General features: G+C 34.5%; 1 protein-coding gene across 8 annotated transcripts in view; it reads right to left on the reverse strand.

Annotated features, from left to right (window-relative positions):
- TRPC1 (transient receptor potential cation channel subfamily C member 1) overlaps window positions 1–18,680 on the reverse strand; it is a 66,075-nt gene that overhangs the window by 17,231 nt on the left and 30,164 nt on the right. For 5 of the 8 annotated variants that reach the window (XM_060638852.3, XM_060638847.3, XM_060638853.3 and 2 more), the window contains 4 exons: window positions 9,895–10,026; window positions 6,924–7,119; window positions 2,941–3,277; window positions 996–1,135 (listed from right to left, as the gene is read on the reverse strand). In XM_060638852.3, the coding sequence (XP_060494835.1) occupies window positions 996–1,135; window positions 2,941–3,277; window positions 6,924–7,119; window positions 9,895–10,026 (805 nt within the window). Of the gene's footprint in view, window positions 1–995; window positions 1,136–2,940; window positions 3,278–6,618; window positions 6,745–6,923; window positions 7,120–9,894; window positions 10,027–18,680 lie in introns of those variants that run through there. The other 3 variants (XM_060638848.3, XM_060638844.3, XM_078432275.2) reach the window with 2 other exon arrangements.

Genomic DNA, 18,680 nt, shown 5'->3' on the forward strand with positions numbered 1-18,680 from the left:
ATTTATCTATGTATGATCATTTTTTAATTTTCTTAGTAATTTCACAAATCTGGTCATTGAAAATACGTAACAAACATGTTCCATACTACTGATCATTTAAAAGTATGCAGTTTTCTTTTAACAAAGTAAAATGATGTGTAAGTGAATCAGTGTTCTTTTTCTATAGTCCATAAATTAGTTCAAAAACAAGAAAATATTATTATCTCTTAGTTCCTTGACTGTGACACCCTAGAAGAATTCTAAACTTAGGGCTTAAACAAAGATAATTAAAATCTATTATCTTTTCTGGGCTCGAAGTAGCTTACATCTTGGTAAAATTATAAGATGCATACAAAACTAAATTTTTGTCAAATTCTGAATTTAAAAAGAGGCATCAAAAAATAATCACATTTACATCACTCTTTAATAATCATGATTTGGAATGTGTACAACACTATAATGAATTCTTAAAGATAAAACTTTTTTCTGGCAGGTATAAAGAGGACTAACACTAATCAATTTAAGTATCTTTGTGTTCTCACTTTAAGTAGATACACGTTAATGAGGTAAATGAACCTAACTCAGATATAAGGAATTGGCATTTGGTAGAAAGAAAATGCCTAGACAGACCTGGATTTAAATCCAGTCTTGGTTTCTTACTGTGTGGTCTTGGATAAGTTACTTAATATCTCTGAGCTTCCTTTTCCTTACTTGCAAAATGGGGATAAGGACATCTGTCTCATAGAGTCCCTGTGAGGATAAAATGAGATAAAGTATAGCAAGTAGCAACCATGGAGCCTGGCATATAATAGGTAACCAACATTTAAAAGTTATTAACATCCTTTAAACTACTGGAAGGGAGGAAACAACACACACTATTCCCTTACACTGGGATAGTGAAATTAAAATGAAAACACATCAGGTACAGATTTGGGCCAACGTTAACTTTGAGTTATATAGCTACGTCTCCTACACAAACTTCATTTATGTCTCCAATTAACATAGCTAATAGTCACCTTGTTGTGAGCAACCACTTTGAGGGCAAAAGTTGCCAAATAAAGTGAATTCATGACAAAACTGAGTTGATTACGGGATTCTTCTAAAAAGTCTTCCAACCCTTCATACCAGAGTCTTTTAATGTCTGACCAAATCATCCCTAAAAAAAGGAAGAAAAAAAATCAGATAATGTTCTTAATTCAATAATAAACTAAAAAATAATTAAAACTCAAAATATTAAATAAACAGCAACTTACATCAAACTATAGTCTCATCCGGAAGAAAAAATAAGAACTTTTTAGTGAAAAGTTCTCAAAATTTGAAAGAAAAAAACCTTAAGTTTTATATGACAATATCTTTCCCAGAGATTTTAATAAATGATGCTCGTGAGACAAGCATAAGAAAAATAAGGAAACACACACACACAAACACACCACAATAGCTTAGTTCCTGACTCTTTTCTCTATTATGCTCACTCCTACAGTGACTTTATCCAGTCTAGCCTGATGGCTTTAAATACTATCTGTGGGCAGACTTTCAAATTTATACCTCTAAATTTGACCTGTATTTATATAATAAATAATATCTCTAAACCCCTCTTCAAAACTCAACAATGTTCTTGACTGCTCTGCATCACCAACTGAATGTTTTAACATATCCAAGATGTGTATTATTTTTACTTTATCTACCTAATTTTAAACATTAATGCATAATGGATTGAACACCACTAAAAGTAAAAGTTCTGACTGAAATCAAGTTACTTGAAATTAACTAACTTCCAAAAAAAATTAAAGTTCCAAAACATGCAGATTAATTTTATAGCTGAAGGAGAACTAAAAGTTAAAATGATACTTTAATTTTTCTCAACTTATTTATTAAATCAATAAAGAACATACTGATCAACCAATGCTTTATACCATAGAAGACTAAATTTTAACATCCTTTTACTCTATAGCAAATAGTGAAAAGACGGGTGAGAAATGCTGAGTTTAAAAACAAGGCTGAAGATCCAGAGGGAAATAAAGACGTCATTAAAAGACCATAAATAGGGGCTCAGTTGGTTAAGCGTCTGACTCCAGCTCAGGTCATGAACTTGTGGTTTGTTAGTTTGAGCCCCGTGTAGGGCTCTGTGCTGACAGCTCAGAGCCTGGAGCCTACTTCGGAATCTTTGTCTTCCTCTCTCTCTCTGTTCCTCCCCCCATTCATACTCTGTCTCTCCCTCTCTCTCAAAAATAAATAAAGATTAAAAAAAAAAAAAAAAAGACCATAAATAGACGATGTGATTATACCTCAACTCTCCTCCATTCCCCACAGAAAAGGGCAAGAATTATAAAAACTACAGGTCATTTCAAATTTGTATCATACAGCATAATACTTACAAAAATAATTTTCAGAAAATAAAAGTATCTTATATTAAAAACTCTGTCATTTCTAAAGAGATCTGGCTATCATTACAAAGAACTGATTTATATAGAGTGAGTCACCAGGGAAACCTTTAAAGTTAAATTTAAATAATGTTTCTATAACAGATAAAAATGTAACCTCATAAGTTCATGGGTTCTTAAAAGGAAAACTAATGATACAATAAAACAAAATAGTTAACTCTTAAAATGCAACCAAGTATAATATGTATCACATTTCAAAATACCTAAGATTCATACCCTTATACCAAAAAAAGCATTCATCAGCAAAATTTTTCTTTTTTAATGATCATGAACAATTTTAGAGACTGAAAATAAAGAATTTTTAACTTCCATGTAATTAAGTAATAATAAATAAGTTCAGGATCATATATCATTAGAATAGTGTTAGATAAGTCTTCCATGATCATGAAAGTGTTCGAATTCTTGCTGTATAAACAGTGTAAAATTATAAACCGAACACAGATGTTTATAACGCCACCAAGCAAAGGAGAATTAAATGGTTAAATAAAAGCAGAACTTTTTGGACAAACTTGACACTTACCAATAATCCACAGTATAAGAAGATAGTCTATTCTTTCAAGGGCTGGCCCCATTGTGTTTTTCTTATCCTCATTGTAGACAAGAGAATATAGGTTTAGTAACAGCAGGAATGTGAAATACGATGCTCCATGAATAATAAATTTCATAAAAGGAGTGTGAATGATTCTGCCAAACTGAGATTTGGGAGCTATCAAATAACAAAGTGACAAAACTGGCCAAAAGATACCAACTGTCAAAACAGTCATTATCTTCTTACAGGTGGGCTTACGTCGGTAGCCTGACATCTGTCCAAACCAAACAGTGTTCAGGAACTGCTGGCAGTTAGACTGGGAGACAAACTGAAAATGACACACACACATACAAAAAAAGAAAAAAGAAAAAAGAAAACCTCTAAATACAATCTGATAATACCATTATTTGACATTCAAAGTTTTAATAATAGTTTAAAATCAATTCTATATAATCCACATAATTTTTGTTTTTTGTTTTTCTTACATGTAATAAAAGAATGTAGAGATTGAGAGCACAGACTCTGGAGCCAGATTACCTGGATTCAAATCCAGGCTCTGCCATTTAATAATTGATCTGTAGCAAGTCTTTATTTTTTTTTTATTTAAAAAAAAAATTTTTTTTTAACATTTATTTATTTTTGAGATAGAGACAGAGCATGAACAGGGGAGGGGCAGAGAGAGAGGGAGACACAGAATCTGAAACAGGCTCCAGGCTCTGAGCAGTCAGCACAGAGCCCGACGTGGGGCTCGAACTCCCAGACCGCGAGATCATGACCTGAGCCGAAGTCAGACGCTTAACCGACCGAGCTACCCAGGCGCCCCATGTAGCAAGTCTTTAAACCTCTTTTTTTTTTTTTTTTTTTTTAATGTTTATTTATTTTTGAGAGAGAGAGAGAGATAGAGCATGAGCAGGGAAGGGGCAGAGAGAGAGTGGAGACACAGAATCTGAAGCAGGCTCCAGGCTCTGAGCTGTCAGCACAGAGCTCGACAAGGGGCTTAAACTCACAGACTGTGAGATCATGATCTGAGCCAAAGTCAGATGCTTAACCGACTGAGCCACCCAGGCGTCCCAAGTCTCTAAACCTCTTTAAGCCTCAAATTTCCCACCTATTAAATGGTGATAATAGTCTCTGCTCATAAACTTATTAGCAAGGATTAAAAGTAAAGCTCTTAGAATAATAATGCCTGATTCACAGCATGCAGCATATAAGTATTAATTATATTATCACTTAGTCATTACTTAATGATTATTACTAGCCTACTTAGCCATTTTGCAAATTTTAATTTATAGACAGTCTCATAATGTTTGTGAAATTTCAAAGTTAACAAGCACAATCCAAAGAAAAAAACTGATCTCAAAGAACTAATAGGATTTCAATTATAAGAAACCAAGATACGAAGATAGCAATCAAAGTCTAAACATGAGACATATTTACTCTTCATGAAAACATTGAAAACTTCTTAAAATGTATTATACTCTTAACTCTGCTTAAGACTGAATTCTATGTAAGGAAAAAAAAAGGAAAAATATTGCCAAATAAGAGGGAAATTCTAGTTTAAGTACAGAAATAAATTTACCAAAGTTTACAAAGGCTTCTGAGTTTACAAATTTCAGAAGCAGTATTTTCTCAATATAATGTGCATGCTGTGCAGGACAACACCAGGGTTCTGAACTCTGGACATAATAATGTGATCAGGTTTGAAATTACCAAAGCACAAGAGATCATAATGTCAGTCAGATATCTAAATACTAACAGGTCAATCTTCTGTTTTAAAATGATTTACCCTGGGGGCGCCTTGGTGGCTCAGTCGGTTAAGTGTCTGACTTTGACTCAGGTCATGATCTCACTGTTCATGAGTTTGAGCCCCGCATCTGTGCTGACAGCTCAGAGCCCGAAGCCTGCTTCGGATTCTATGTCTCCCTCTCTCTCTGCCCCTCCCCACCCCTCTCTCAACAATAAATAAACATTTTTAAAAATCTTAAAAAAAAATAAATTTCCTAATATACTATACTTGTTTTGGCATTGAAGTCTTATTTCATTCTCCATTCTTCTGCACAGATTGCAGTGCTCTTAGGGAATCTTAATTTGTCTCTAAGATGAAATACTAGGGAGAGAAATAGCTTTTCCTCTCACAAACTATCCAGTTTAGTAGCATCCCAAACTTAGTGGTTTCCCCTTCCCCCAAATATCAAAGCAATCTCAGAACTGATTGCTGTCCTTGTCATCCCTCTCTATAATGACGATTTAATTAAGAGTAATGTTAAATATGTAATTGGAAGAACAAAATTTCAACTGGAAATGTTTTAAGTTTGTGGTGGTTTTAAAACATTGAAACAAATTTTTTGCTACTCCTCTCATCAAGAGGTGGATTATCAGTGTTTCCTATCCTTCAATTCAACAAGGTTTGATTGCTTTAATCAGCTGGAAGATGTGATGCTATGTGACTTCTGAGGGTAGGTTTCAAAAGGCCATTGAGCTTCCACCTTGTTTGATGAACATTTGCTCTCGGAGCCATTAACAGCCATATAAAGTGTCCTGAAGCTACCATGCTGTGAGGAAGCCTAGGCTACATGCAGGCACTCTGGGCAGCCCTCAGAGGCTTCTCAGACCATCTCCTCATAGTCAACTCACCATCATGGCTATGCCCCTCCATGATTCCAGTAGTAAGTGCTCAGGTGGCCCACCCTCTATGGATCCACCCACCTGAGCACCCAGCCCCTCATGAGTTTCCTGTCTCAGTCCTCAGCTGCTGCTCAGGCACCAGATATTTGAGTGACGAAGACTCCAGATGATTGTAGCCCCCAATCATCTGAGCTATCACCAGCTGAGACCCTAAACATAGAGAAGCAAGGACAAATTATCCATCCTTGCTGTGCCCTTTCCTAATTCCTGGCCCAAACAATCCAAGAGCATAATAAAATGATTATGAAATTATTACAAAAGAGTATGAAATAATGAGTCTTATGTTAGGAATTTACCCAAGGGATACAGGAGTACTGATGCATAGGGGCACTTGTACCCCAATGTTTACAGCAGCACTCTTAACAATAGCCAAATGATGGAAAGAGCCTAAATGTCCATCAACTGATGAATGGATAAAGAAATTGTGGTTTATATACACAATGGAGTACTATGTGGCAATGAGAAAGAATGAAATATGGCTCTTTGTAGCAACGTGGACGGAACTGGAGAGTGTTATGCTAAGTGAAATAAGCCATACAGAGAAAGACAGATACCATATGGTTTCACTCTTATGTGGATCCTGAGAAACTTAACAGGAACCCATGGGGGAGGGGAAGGAAAAAAAAAAAAAAAAAAGAGAGAGGTTAGAGTGGGAGAGAGCCAAAGCATAAGGGACTCTTAAAAACTGAGAACAAACTGAGGGCTGATGGGAGGTGGGAGGGAGGGGAGGGTGGGTGATGAGTATTGAAGAGGGCATCTTTTGGGATGAGCACTGGGTGTTGTATGGAAACCAATTTGACAATAAATTTCATATGTTAAAAAAATGAATAAATAAATAAAAATAAAAATAAAAATGAGTCTTAGAAGAAATATCTTAAAACCACCATTTACCAATACCTCATACTATTAATTGGATATCATTATCTACAAATAAACACTCATTGTTAGTAAATTGTCTCAAAAAATAAAATTTAAAATGCATACCTTCCTTCGTCAAGTTCCTGAATCATGTGTGTGTGTGGATTAGAAATAGGTATTTCCCTTAATAGGAAGGGATGATGCCAGTAGAGCCAGATTCAATTTAGTTATCATATCATGTGCCTCTCCACCTTTGGGTTTCAATGAATTAACAAATAAGAACCAGAAAATATGATATCTGATACTTTATTTTTAAACAGTAAGGCATTATTACTGTAAGTCATAACCTTAATTAATTCTTAAGTAATTGCTCTGAGTCACTCCACTACTGTGGAGGAAATAATTTATGCATATCACAGAAAACCTCATACCTCCTTTTGGTTATATTTGATAGCAAGTTTTAGACGACTTAAATTCATTCTTTCTTCTAGTAATCCCCGTTTGTCAAGAGGTTCATCACTAGATGTATGGTTTAGGATAACTTCCAATTCTCGTGAATTCCGGGCTTGTGCAAGCAAATCTTTAGCAAACATTTTACATTGCCGGGCTAATTCCTCATAATCATTCCTGCAAGATGCAACAGTCTATTATTAGAAATGTCACTTCTAGTCTCTAAGCTGTTTTCAATAGAAAATTATTTACTTGGTAACATTTTAATTCTAATAGGGTCATACAAAATCTGAAGTCATTTTGTGCTGATGGTCAGAAGAATCTACTGGTGCATAAATTCTCCAAAGCTTTGGGGAAAACTGTAACACAATTATACTGACTGTGCTCACACTGATAATTTTAGATGAGCACAGTATTTCCTTACATATACTGATATTCTTAGAAGTTCGGATTATAGTTGTCAACCAGTTCTTCACCTAACTCATTTGCTCTCCTTCTCTGTAAGTTTGGTATAAAACTTCCTTTTACATTACTTATCTAAACAATAGATAATAATAAGGCTATCAATAAATATTACTATGTAACTCAACCAGAGGTGCTTTCAATAATAGTCTATAACATGTTCTATGCTACTTCTGATATTAAAATAGTATTCTGATTCACTTTTAAAGTGTTCACTTGAACAAAATTCAAGTTGGGAAGAAAAGACATTGAAATACTCCTACTAAAGAATTTTCTTTCAGAATCACTGTTTCTTGAAATTTAGGATTTAACTGCTGGTTAAAGGCAGGCCTAAATCAACCAATTTGTGAGAAATTAAGTTTTAGCAGATAATCCTCTTTAAAAACATCAGGTTCGTTAAACTTACGTCTTAGTGTAATAACTTGAAAATAAAGTTAGAAATATATATGAATCAATTAGGGTCAGATTTCAGAAAATAATTTTTTATTCAGTTTTTTTTCCTTAATGGGAGAAGAAGGGAAAATAGAAAAATTTCCCAATGATTACAATAGGATTGTATACAATAGGATTTTCTATGACCAGCTTACAGAAAATCATAACTCAAAGAATTAAAAAATTTCCTCAGAGGCTAACATTTTTCTCATCCACTCTTTGCATTTACTATATAACCAAAACTACATAAGAATACTAATTGGATTTCTTAAACAAATGAAATATTACTGCTTCTTAGTCTAGGAATCTCATTACAGATAGGAATATTCATCAAAAGTGTATGTTGTTACACAGAGGTCCCATCTTTAGGTAAACAGTGACAGACCACTAAATTCAGAGGTAAAACTAATACATTGTATTAATCTAATTTGCTTAATCTTGAACAAATTACTAGAAAACTAGTAAATGGCTGTATAGTTTAGCTGGAAATACAGTAAACAAGAAGCCAAGAGTCCTATGTTCTAGTTACAACTCTGTTCCTAATTAGATGCTGTTATCAGTAAGATATCTAACTTATATAGATCACTTTTCCTGTCTATAAAAACCAGGAACAAGTAAAACAAGTAAATGATCACTTCTATGATCACTTCAAAACCTAACTTTGTTATCCTATGATTACAGTATAATCTTGGCAATTGCTTTAAATCCTTTTTGGAAGGAGTTGAATAAATTCTATTTTACATGGTAACTCAGAACTCCAATTATAAGACTATAACAGGAAGTCCTTCATATTTAAAAGGAATAATTTACTAACAGCTTCATGTGCTAATAAAGTTAAAAGTACCAACAAGTTACATTTTAATCATGTGTTCATCAAAATATATACTTTATGTAATAACAGGTTTAAATAAATTTTAATTTATCCAAATTGAAATATACTAGTTCCAAACCTGAACACTTATGAACAGGTATATTTAAAAAGTTTCTAGAACGCAGAGCTATCAAGAACACACTGCTTCTTAGTCAAGGACTTAACTGCTATTAAGGCATAAGACAACTGCAAGCTTCTTATTGCCCTTCCAGTAAATAAAAGTTTGAATTTTTCCAATCTTGTCAAGTCACTAGAGGAGTATAATGCAAGACATGGGGCTCCCACAGCAGCTACACTTAAAAGGAAAGGGAGGGATAGGCATAGCCTGCCCCCCAGAAACCTTACAGCAGGAACTGGCAAGAAATGTTGATCAATTCCTCCTTCTTTGGAGAGCACCAGGGATACTTTAACACAAGGGGAAGTCTCAAAGCTTTTCCTCAAGTCTACAAAATGTAGTTTTCTAAGGACTATTTTTTTTTTAATATTTAAATCAGTAGTTTAATAGGCTGGTTTTTCCAAAGCCTTTTTCTGTACCTCCGATTTAACTATCTGAGAGAAACTGTAACAATGATTCTTTGAGTATACAAAGTGCCAAAATTACATTTAACTCTTTGCTTCAGAAGAAAACTCAGAGTGGCATTCGTCCCTCTTAACCAGTATTATTTTAATGTCTGCATGTTATGTGTCTCCTAATAGAAAATCGCACCAAACGGTGAAAAGGGACTATGTCTGTGTGTGTGGAATGGCCCTGAAACACAGAAAGCATTCTATATGCTTCTGAAAGTGATGAAGGATCAGGCTCCAGGTATGATTACAGAATCTGGGAATGAGGGGAGGTAGAACACAGAGGAGTTATAAATAAATTTGCTCTTGCTTAAGGCTATCACTTCCACTATTCTTTACACTGTCCTAGAATGCCTTTGGCAACATTAAATAAAGGTGGGGGGTGGGGAGCTTAGGGATGGTGCAAGAATGGCAAAGGGCAGGTGGGGAAGGAGTGACCTAAGTAATACCAAGGTCTATTCCATTGAATCTGAAGGTAAATCCCAAATAGGTGACAGCAAGGTCTGGTTCCCTTGGATCAGAAGTAAATAAAAATAAACATTAATTTGGTCTATGAAAAAAACTCAGGCTGAAGAGATTCTGAAAAAAAAAAGACGTAATTTACAATTTCCATTCATTCCCACCTGAATTCCACCTCCACAAGGCTTAATTCTTTTAAATCAGCACTAAGTTCAAATGCTCTCAGAATTGGATCCTCCTCTGTTAACATTATTAGAGCTGGACTGGCCAAACAGCGATATATATCAAGACGAAACCTGTGATAAAATTCGATTCCGTAATGTAAAATAAATGTATTATACACATATAATTAGTATTTTTAACCTATGATTTTCATAAATTTAAAGTACTGTAAAATTAAAAGAAAACAACTATAATATACTTATTACAGGATAACCTGCATAAGAAGACTTAAAAAAAATAAGTCTTTGTATTCTACAATCCAATTTAATTAAAAAATTTCTATTCCTGAACCCAATATTATTTTAAATGAAATATGCTAATAACTAATACATTTTGAATATGATGTGAATGATTATTAAATTTTTCTTTCCTCAGTGATGAGACTGCTTTCATATGCTAGATATATGTAACATATGACTTATTCAACCAGGTTATTTTTTTAAAGATATTTTGAATCTTAAGAATGAAATCATTGGGGTGTCTGCGTGGCTCAGTTGGTTAAGTGTCCGACTCTTGATTTCAGCTCAGGGCATGATTTCACAGTGGTGGATGTGGAACCTGCTTAAGGTTCTCTCCCTCTCTCCCTCCCTCCCTCCCTCTCTCTCTCTCCCTCTCTCTCTCTCTCTCTCTCTCTGTCCCTCCCCCACTAGTGCTCTCTCTCTCCTTTAAAAAAAAAAAAAAAAGAACGAAATCATTCATTTATGCACATTCTCTAACAGAAAAGCATGTCCCTTTACCTTCTGTAAACTAATTAGGTTTCATGTTTAATACATAAATAGGAAGCAAAGCAGAAAATTTTTGCTATATATCTTTAATTTGTAAGCATATAATTCTTAATTTCTCAATTTGGTAGATATTATATAATGTGTATTTTCTTTTAAACATAATTAATACATGTTTGTTATTAAAAACAGCAAGCAGTTCAGAAACATGATGGTCCCTAATTCTCCTTCCACCACTCTACTCTTCAAAGATGGTCACATTATGGAGAATTGTCAATATCCTTCCTGATATTTTCAATTCACACACAAACATAATCAGACATACTATATAAAGGAACAACTCTATGTCACTACATATAGAGTCATGTCATTTTTTTCTAAAACCGGATGGTTTTCCATTTGATGGCAGCTCATCAGATCTCCATTAATGGAAATTTCAGTTGCTTCTAATTGTTTACTTCTATAAATAATGCAGCAATGAACATTCTTTAGTTCACATATCTTTTGCATACTAGAATTGCTGGATAAAATGGCATGTGTATTTTAAATTCTAACATGTTTCCAAAGCACTAACAATAAGGAGAGCTCATTTCTCCCTACATCATCATCAATATTTTGCCACTCTCACAGATAAAAACTGGAATTCTAGAGTTGTTTTATTCTGAATTTCTTTATAAGCTTAAGCATCCTTGTATGTTCACTATCCATTATACTTCTTCTGTAAACTGCCTGTTCATTTTCATTAGCCTATTTTTCTGATAATTGCTTTTTTTAATCAATTTGTAAGATCTACATATCAAAGAAATTAGCCCTCTGTCTAGTCAAAGTGTTCTAAATACTTTTTCCCAGTTTCTTGTTTGTCTTTTTCCTTTGTTTGCAATTGAACTTTCCTATGTGGGAATTTAAATTTTTTTAAATGTTTATTTATTTTTGAGAGAGAGAAATATTGCATGCACAGGAGAGGGGCAGAGAGAGATGGGGACAGAGGATATGATGCTAAACCGACTGAGCCACTGAGGTGCCCATAAATTTTTATTTAAACAAACTTATTGAAATATTCCTTATTTACCGTATAGGTTTCAGGTCTTACTTAAGATATAAAAGTAAATTTTGTATAATGCATTTTTAAGAAAACAGTATTTGTAAAATCCAATTATAAGTTAGCTATTCAATAAAACAAGTATAGCTGTCTTAAGGATTTCTAAAGAGATATTTGCCGACAACAAAACTGTCCAAAAACTTGAGAAAAATTTGTATAACTAAGCAACTGTTCTGTTTCTATCAATATTTCTATATTAATTTTATCAGATTATGTCTAAAAAAATGACTTCTGTATTAACCAACATTATCATGTCTCAAAATATATTAAGGATTAATGACAAAATGCACAGCAAGAGTGACAGCTAGTAATGGTGGCAACCAATTGTGTTAGAGTAATAATCAAGTACTGCTGTATAGAAAGTACTTAGATGGAATCTGACAAGTAACGGGGCTGACTCATTTTATAAAATCTATCAATTTGGTATTCAAAATACTATCAAAGTAATGGTGGTGTGAAGAGGTCAATGATTCCACTACACACAAAAAATATGTATACAAATGGATACAATTACAGTTGTCCCTTGAACAACATGGGTTTGACCTCTATGGATTCACTTTTACGTGGGATTTAAAAAAAAATTTTTTTAAGTTTTTGAGAGAGACAAAGCAAGTAGGGGAGGGGTAGAGTGAGAGGGAGACAGAGAATCTCAAGCGGACTCCACACTGCCAGCACAGAGCCCAATGAAGGGCTCAAACCCACAAAACCACGAGATCATGACCTGAGCTGAAACCAAGAGTCAGACGCTAAACCGACTAAGCCACCCAGGCACCTCTGTGGGTTTTTTTGATACAGTACAGTACTATCAATGTATTTTGTCTTCTTTATGATTTTCTTAACATTTTTTTTTCTCTAGCTTACTTTATTATAAGAATATAGTACATAATACATATAACATACAAGATATGTGTTGACTGACTGTGCTATCAGTAAGGCTTCCAGTCAACAGTAGACTAATTAGTAGTTAAGCTTCTGCGAAGTCAAAAGTTATACATGGATTTTTTTGCTGCACAGGGGGTTGGTGCCCCTACCTCCCACAGTGCTCAAGAGTTAACTGTATTTTTAAAAAATCAACCTTTTCAGGGCAGTGGAAATTATCTACTGAGAATCAATTACCGAAAAACTGCTAGAGCTTCAGGTAAGAATGGTTCGAATCTGTGGTCTTCTTGCCTGAGGCTACCTCCATCACCTCTGCCCCCCCCCAGTTCTGTCAAGGAGAACTGCAGTTTTCCAGCCTGAGACTGGTAAACCTGTACTTTTGTGCTTAAAGGGGAAAATCAATTCGACTGGAGGCAAAAACCTACAGTTCTGATGGCTGAAAGGGTTGGACTTGGAGGAGATGAACAAGGAAAACCTGCAGTTTTATAAGACCAAGCTTGGAGTCTGAGTAGAAACAAACAGTAGACAAACTAGAAATTTAACAGCGAGATCTTGGAAGTGAAAAAAGCCATAAAATAATTCATACAAGGTCTCCAGAGATCTCTGGCAGACTAACGTATTAGGCATATGTGGAGAACATCAGACAGTTTGGTAAAAAGAAAAGACAAGAACTATTGAGAAATGGCTGCAACTTTGACTAACCCACAGATTCATCAGGAGACAGCAGAACTCTTATAGGCCCAAAGTGTATTAACATAACTTCTACCAAATTAGTGGCTCACCGACAGAGACCCTAAAATGACCCTTAAGAATCAAAGCTAAGGGGCACCTGGGTGGTTCAGTCAGTTGAGCATCTGACATGATCTCTTGGTTCGTGAGTTTGAGCCTCACATTGGGCTCACTGCTGTCAGCCTGTCAGCATACAGCCTGCTTCACATCCTCTGTCCCCCTCTCTCTGCCCCTCCCTCACTTGTGCTCTCCCAAAAAATAAATATGAAAAAAAAAGGATCAAAGCTAAAAAATAAAAATAAGAAAAAAAAATAAGCTAAGCACAGAGATCAATGATTGTACCTCACAGGGAGACAAGATTCAGCAGACCAGAAAAATAATTTTTAAAAAACCTTAGAAAAGTAAAAGAGTATTGAGACTTGCTATAATATATACTAGACTGTCCAGATTTCAAACAAAGAAATATTAGATGTGCAAGAAAAAGTCAAGCTGTCCCTCACCAAACAGCAACTAAGGGGGAAAATAGATTTCACTAAAATAATCCAGACAGTTGCTAAAAAAAATAAAATAAAATAAACAAACAAATAACAGCAATAGGCCCCTGAAAATGGAGGGGACTGGCACACAGAGTTGCTATAATATATTATCTAAAATGTCTAGTTTCCAGTAAAAAATTAAGAGACATGAAAAGAAATAAGAAAACATGTCTCATACCCAAGGAGAAAAAGAAAAAAAAAAAAAAAACCCAGGTAATGGAAACTGCCTTTGAGAGCAACCAGAAGTCATATTTAACAGAAAAAGATTACAAAGTGGCCATTATAAATATATTCCAAAACTAAAGGAAGTATGATTAAAGAAGTAAAAGAGGGCATGATGACAATGTTGCATCAAACAGAGAATATCAATAAATAGATAGAAATTATGAAAAAGAACAAAATGGAAATTATGGAATTGAAATGTACAATAACTGCATTTTCAATTCATTAGAGGAGCTTGCAATAGGTTGAGATGTGTACCCCTAGAATTCATATGTTGAAGTCTATCCACCAGTATCTCAAAATGTGACCTTATTTGTAGACAGGGTCTTTACAAAGGTAATCAAGTAACAATGAGACATTAAGGTGGGCCTAAATCCAATATAATTAGTGTTTTTATAACAACGTGGAGGGTAGTGTGGAGACAGGTACACATGCAGGGAGAATACTCTCTGAACATGAAGGTGGCCATCTACAAGCCAGTAACAGAGGCCTGGAACAGATCCCTCCTTCAGAGTCCTCAGAATAAATGAATCATACCAATACCTTGACTTTGGATTCATAGGCTACAGAACTGTAAGACAATAAATTTCTGTTAAGTCATCCAGTGTGGTATCTTATTATGACAGCCCTAAGCAAAATAATGCAGGACGTAACAGAAAGAACTACAAAACTTGAAGATATATCAATAGAGATTACGCAAGCCAAGGAACAAAGAGGAAAAAAAAAGAATGAAGAAAAATGAACAGAAATTCACAGAGATATGTAATACTTTTAAGTACAACAACATATTCATAATGGGTACACCAGGACACAAGAAAAAGAAGAAAAAAAGTTTTGAAAAAATAATGGCTAACAACTTACCAAAATTTACCAAGTACTGAAAAACAACAACTTGCATGTCTAAGAAACTCAACAAATTCTGAGAAGGATGTATACAAAGAGACTCAAACAGAAATATCATGATAAATATGCTGAAAGTCAAAGGCAAGGAGAAAAATATGAAAACAACAAGAGGAAAATGATGAGGCATTTACAAGGGAACCCCAATAAGGCTAACAGCAGACTTCTCAGTAGAAACAATAGAGGGAGCATTCAACATTCAAAACACTCAAAGAAAAAACTACCAAAAATACTATAACCACCCAAATTATTCTTTAAAAGTAAAAGCAAAATAAGAACTTTAACTGAAAAACAAAAACTGATTAAATATGTTCCTAGCAGACCTGCCTTAGAAGAAATACTAAAGAAAGCTCTTAAAAGCAAGTGATCCCAGATGGGTAATACAAGTCCACATGAACAAAGAGCACCAGCAAAATTATATAATTATAAAAGACACTATAAATACAGATTTTTCTCTGTTAACTGATTTTAAAAAGCAATTATATAAAATAATAATGTACTGTTTGGCCTATGATAACACAGAGAAATGTAATACATGTGTAATGTATTCACCAACAGCAGCGCAAAATAAGTGATCAGGACTACAGCTATAATAGACTAAGGAAATGATGACAGTAAAATAATAACAATACACTGCTGGGTTTATAACATTAATAGATGAAATATGTATAACAATAATACAATTAAAGGGATAGAAAAGAGACTATATATATATATATATACACACACACATACATATATAGCATTCCATATATTAGAATTAAGCTAGTATAAATCTGAAGCTGATTCTGATAAGATGCATATGATAAGCTCTGGGGCAACCAGTAAAAAAAAAAAACCTGAAAACATATAATAAATAATTCATTAATAATATTAAAATGCTACATTACAAAATATACACTCATGGTGCCTCATGGCTCAGTCAACTTAGCACCCGACTCTTGATTTCGGCTCAGGTCATGATCTCATGGTGCATGAGATCAAGCCCCATGCTGGGCTGAGTGCTGACAGCACAGAGCCTACTTGGGATATCCTCTCTCCCTCTCTCTCTCTGCCCCTCTTCCATTCTCTTTCTCACTCTAAAATAAATAAGTAGGGGCACCTGGGTGACTCAGTCGGTTAAGTGTCTGACTTTGGCTCAAGTCATGATCTCATGATTTGTGAGTTCGAGCCCCACATCAGGCTCTATGCAGATAGCTCAGAGCCTGGAGCTGGCTTCCTATTCTGTGTCTCTGTCTCTCTCAGCCCCTCCCCTGCTTGTGCTCTTTCTCCCTCTCTCCCAAAAATAAATAAAAATTAAAAAAAAACAAAAACAAAACTTTAAAATAAATAAATAAAATATACACTCAATGTAAAAGGAAGCACTAATGAAGGAATAAAGGAACAAGAAAGATATAAGACACATAGAAAACAAAAAAGGACACATACAGAAAGCAAAAAGAAAAATGACATATGTGAATACAACTATGTTAATAACATTAAATGTGTATGGTTTAAACAATCGAATCAAAAGTAGAAGTTGTCAGACTAGATTTTAAAAAAAAGCATAATCTAACTATATGTTGTCTTAAGATTCAAAGATACAAATAGATTGAAAGTAAAAGTCTGGAAAAAGATATATCATGCAAACAGCAACCACAGGAAAGCTAGAGTAGCCATATTAACATCAAAGTTTAAAACAAAAAAAACTGTTACTAGTGATAAGACGGACATTTTATAATGATAAAAGGTGAACCTTTTCAAGAAGATACAACATTTATAAACATATTTATAACACTAAGTACTAAAATTATGAAGAAAAAATGAACAGAAACGAAATAGACACTGAACAATAACAATTAGAAACTTTAATACCCCACTTTCAAAAACGGATAGAACAACCAGACAAAAGATATAAAGAAAAAGGAAAGAGAAAAATTAAACAAGACCATTAACCAACTAGACATCTACAGAACACTGCACCTGACAAGGATAAATTATATATTCTGATACATTCTGAGATTTAATATTCCTCTCCCAGAAATTGATAGAATAAATGGATAGAAAACCAGTAGGGATAAGGAAGACTCAAATGCTATGAAAGAATATATGTTCAAACTGATATTTATTGAATGTTTACCCCAAAACAGCCAAATATGCATTATTTCAAAAGTACATAGAATATTCTCTATGTTAGACTACAAAGTAGGCCATAGGACTAGTCTTAATACGTTTAAAAAAAAAAGAACAAAATCATAAAAAGTGCATTCTCCAAATTAAGCAATGGTATCTTAGCTATAATTTCAAAATTGAGATCAACTGGACTCCACCAAAATATAAGACTTCCATGCTTCAAAGTACACCATCCAAAAAGTAAAAATATAACTGACAGGATCTGAAAAAAGATTTACAAATCATGTATCTGATGAGGGACTTGTATCCAAAATATATAAAGAACTCTTACAATTCAGCCATAAAAAGGCAGATAACCAATTAAAAACTGGGAAAAGGATTTGAACAGACATCTCCAAAGAAGATAAGCAAATGACCAATAAGATGGTCAGCTTGAAAGATCTCACTTATATGAAATATACAGAATAGGCAAACCCACAAGAACAGAAAGTAAATTTAGTGGTTCCAGGGGCTGGGAGAGTAACTGCTAATGAGCATGGTGTTTCTTCTTGAAGTGATAAGATGCTCTGGAATTAGATAATGATGGTCAATGTCCAACTCTGTGCATATTACAGAAGGGTGAATTTTATTATATATGAATTATACTTCAATAAAGTTATTTACAAATTACAGTAGGGGCACCTGGGTGGCTCAGTAGGTTAAGCGTCCGACTTCAGCTCAGGTCATGATCTCGCAGTTCGTGAGTTCGAGCCCCATGTCAGGCTCTGTGCTCAGAGCTCAGAGCCTGGAGCATACTTCAGATTCTGTGTCTCTCTCTTTCTCTCTGCCCCTCCCCCACTCATGCTCTGTCTCTGTCTCTCAAAAATAAACATTAAAAAAATGTTTTTTTAAATACAGTATATTCTCCAATCAATTAATTACATTAGAAATTAAATTAGAAGTCACCAGTAGAAGGAAATCTGGGAAATCCCCAAATATGTTCAAGTACAACAACACACTTTAAAATAACCCAGGGGGCACCTGGGTGGCTCAGTTGATTAACTGTCCTACTCTTGGTTTTGGCTCAGGTCATAATCTCATGGGTTCCTGAGATCAAGCCCCACGTGGGGCTCTGCACTGACAGAAAGAAGCCTGCTTGGGAGTCTCTCTCTCCTTCTTTCTCTGCCCCTTCCCCGCTTGCATGTGCTAGCTCTCTTTCTCTCTCAAGATAAATAAATAAACATTTAAATAAATAAGACAGATAAATAAACAAATAAATAGACCATGAATGAAGAGAATGAAAAGACAAGGCACAGGCTGAGAGAAATATTTGCAAAAAATATATCTGATAATGGACTCTGTATATAAAGTATACAAAGAACACTTAAAACTCAATAATAAGAAAACAAACAACACAATTAAAAAATAAGCAACAAGGGTGCCTGGGTGGCTCAGTCGGTTAAGCATCTGACTTTGGCTCAGGTGGTGATCCCATGGTTTGTGGGTTTGAGCCCCACGTTGGGCTCTGTGCTGACAGCTCGGAGCCTGGA

This window comes from Panthera onca, chromosome C2 (genome assembly GCF_046562875.1).
Source record: "Panthera onca isolate mPanOnc1 chromosome C2, mPanOnc1 haplotype 2, whole genome shotgun sequence".
In the NCBI taxonomy this organism is placed as follows: Eukaryota; Metazoa; Chordata; class Mammalia; order Carnivora; family Felidae; genus Panthera; species Panthera onca.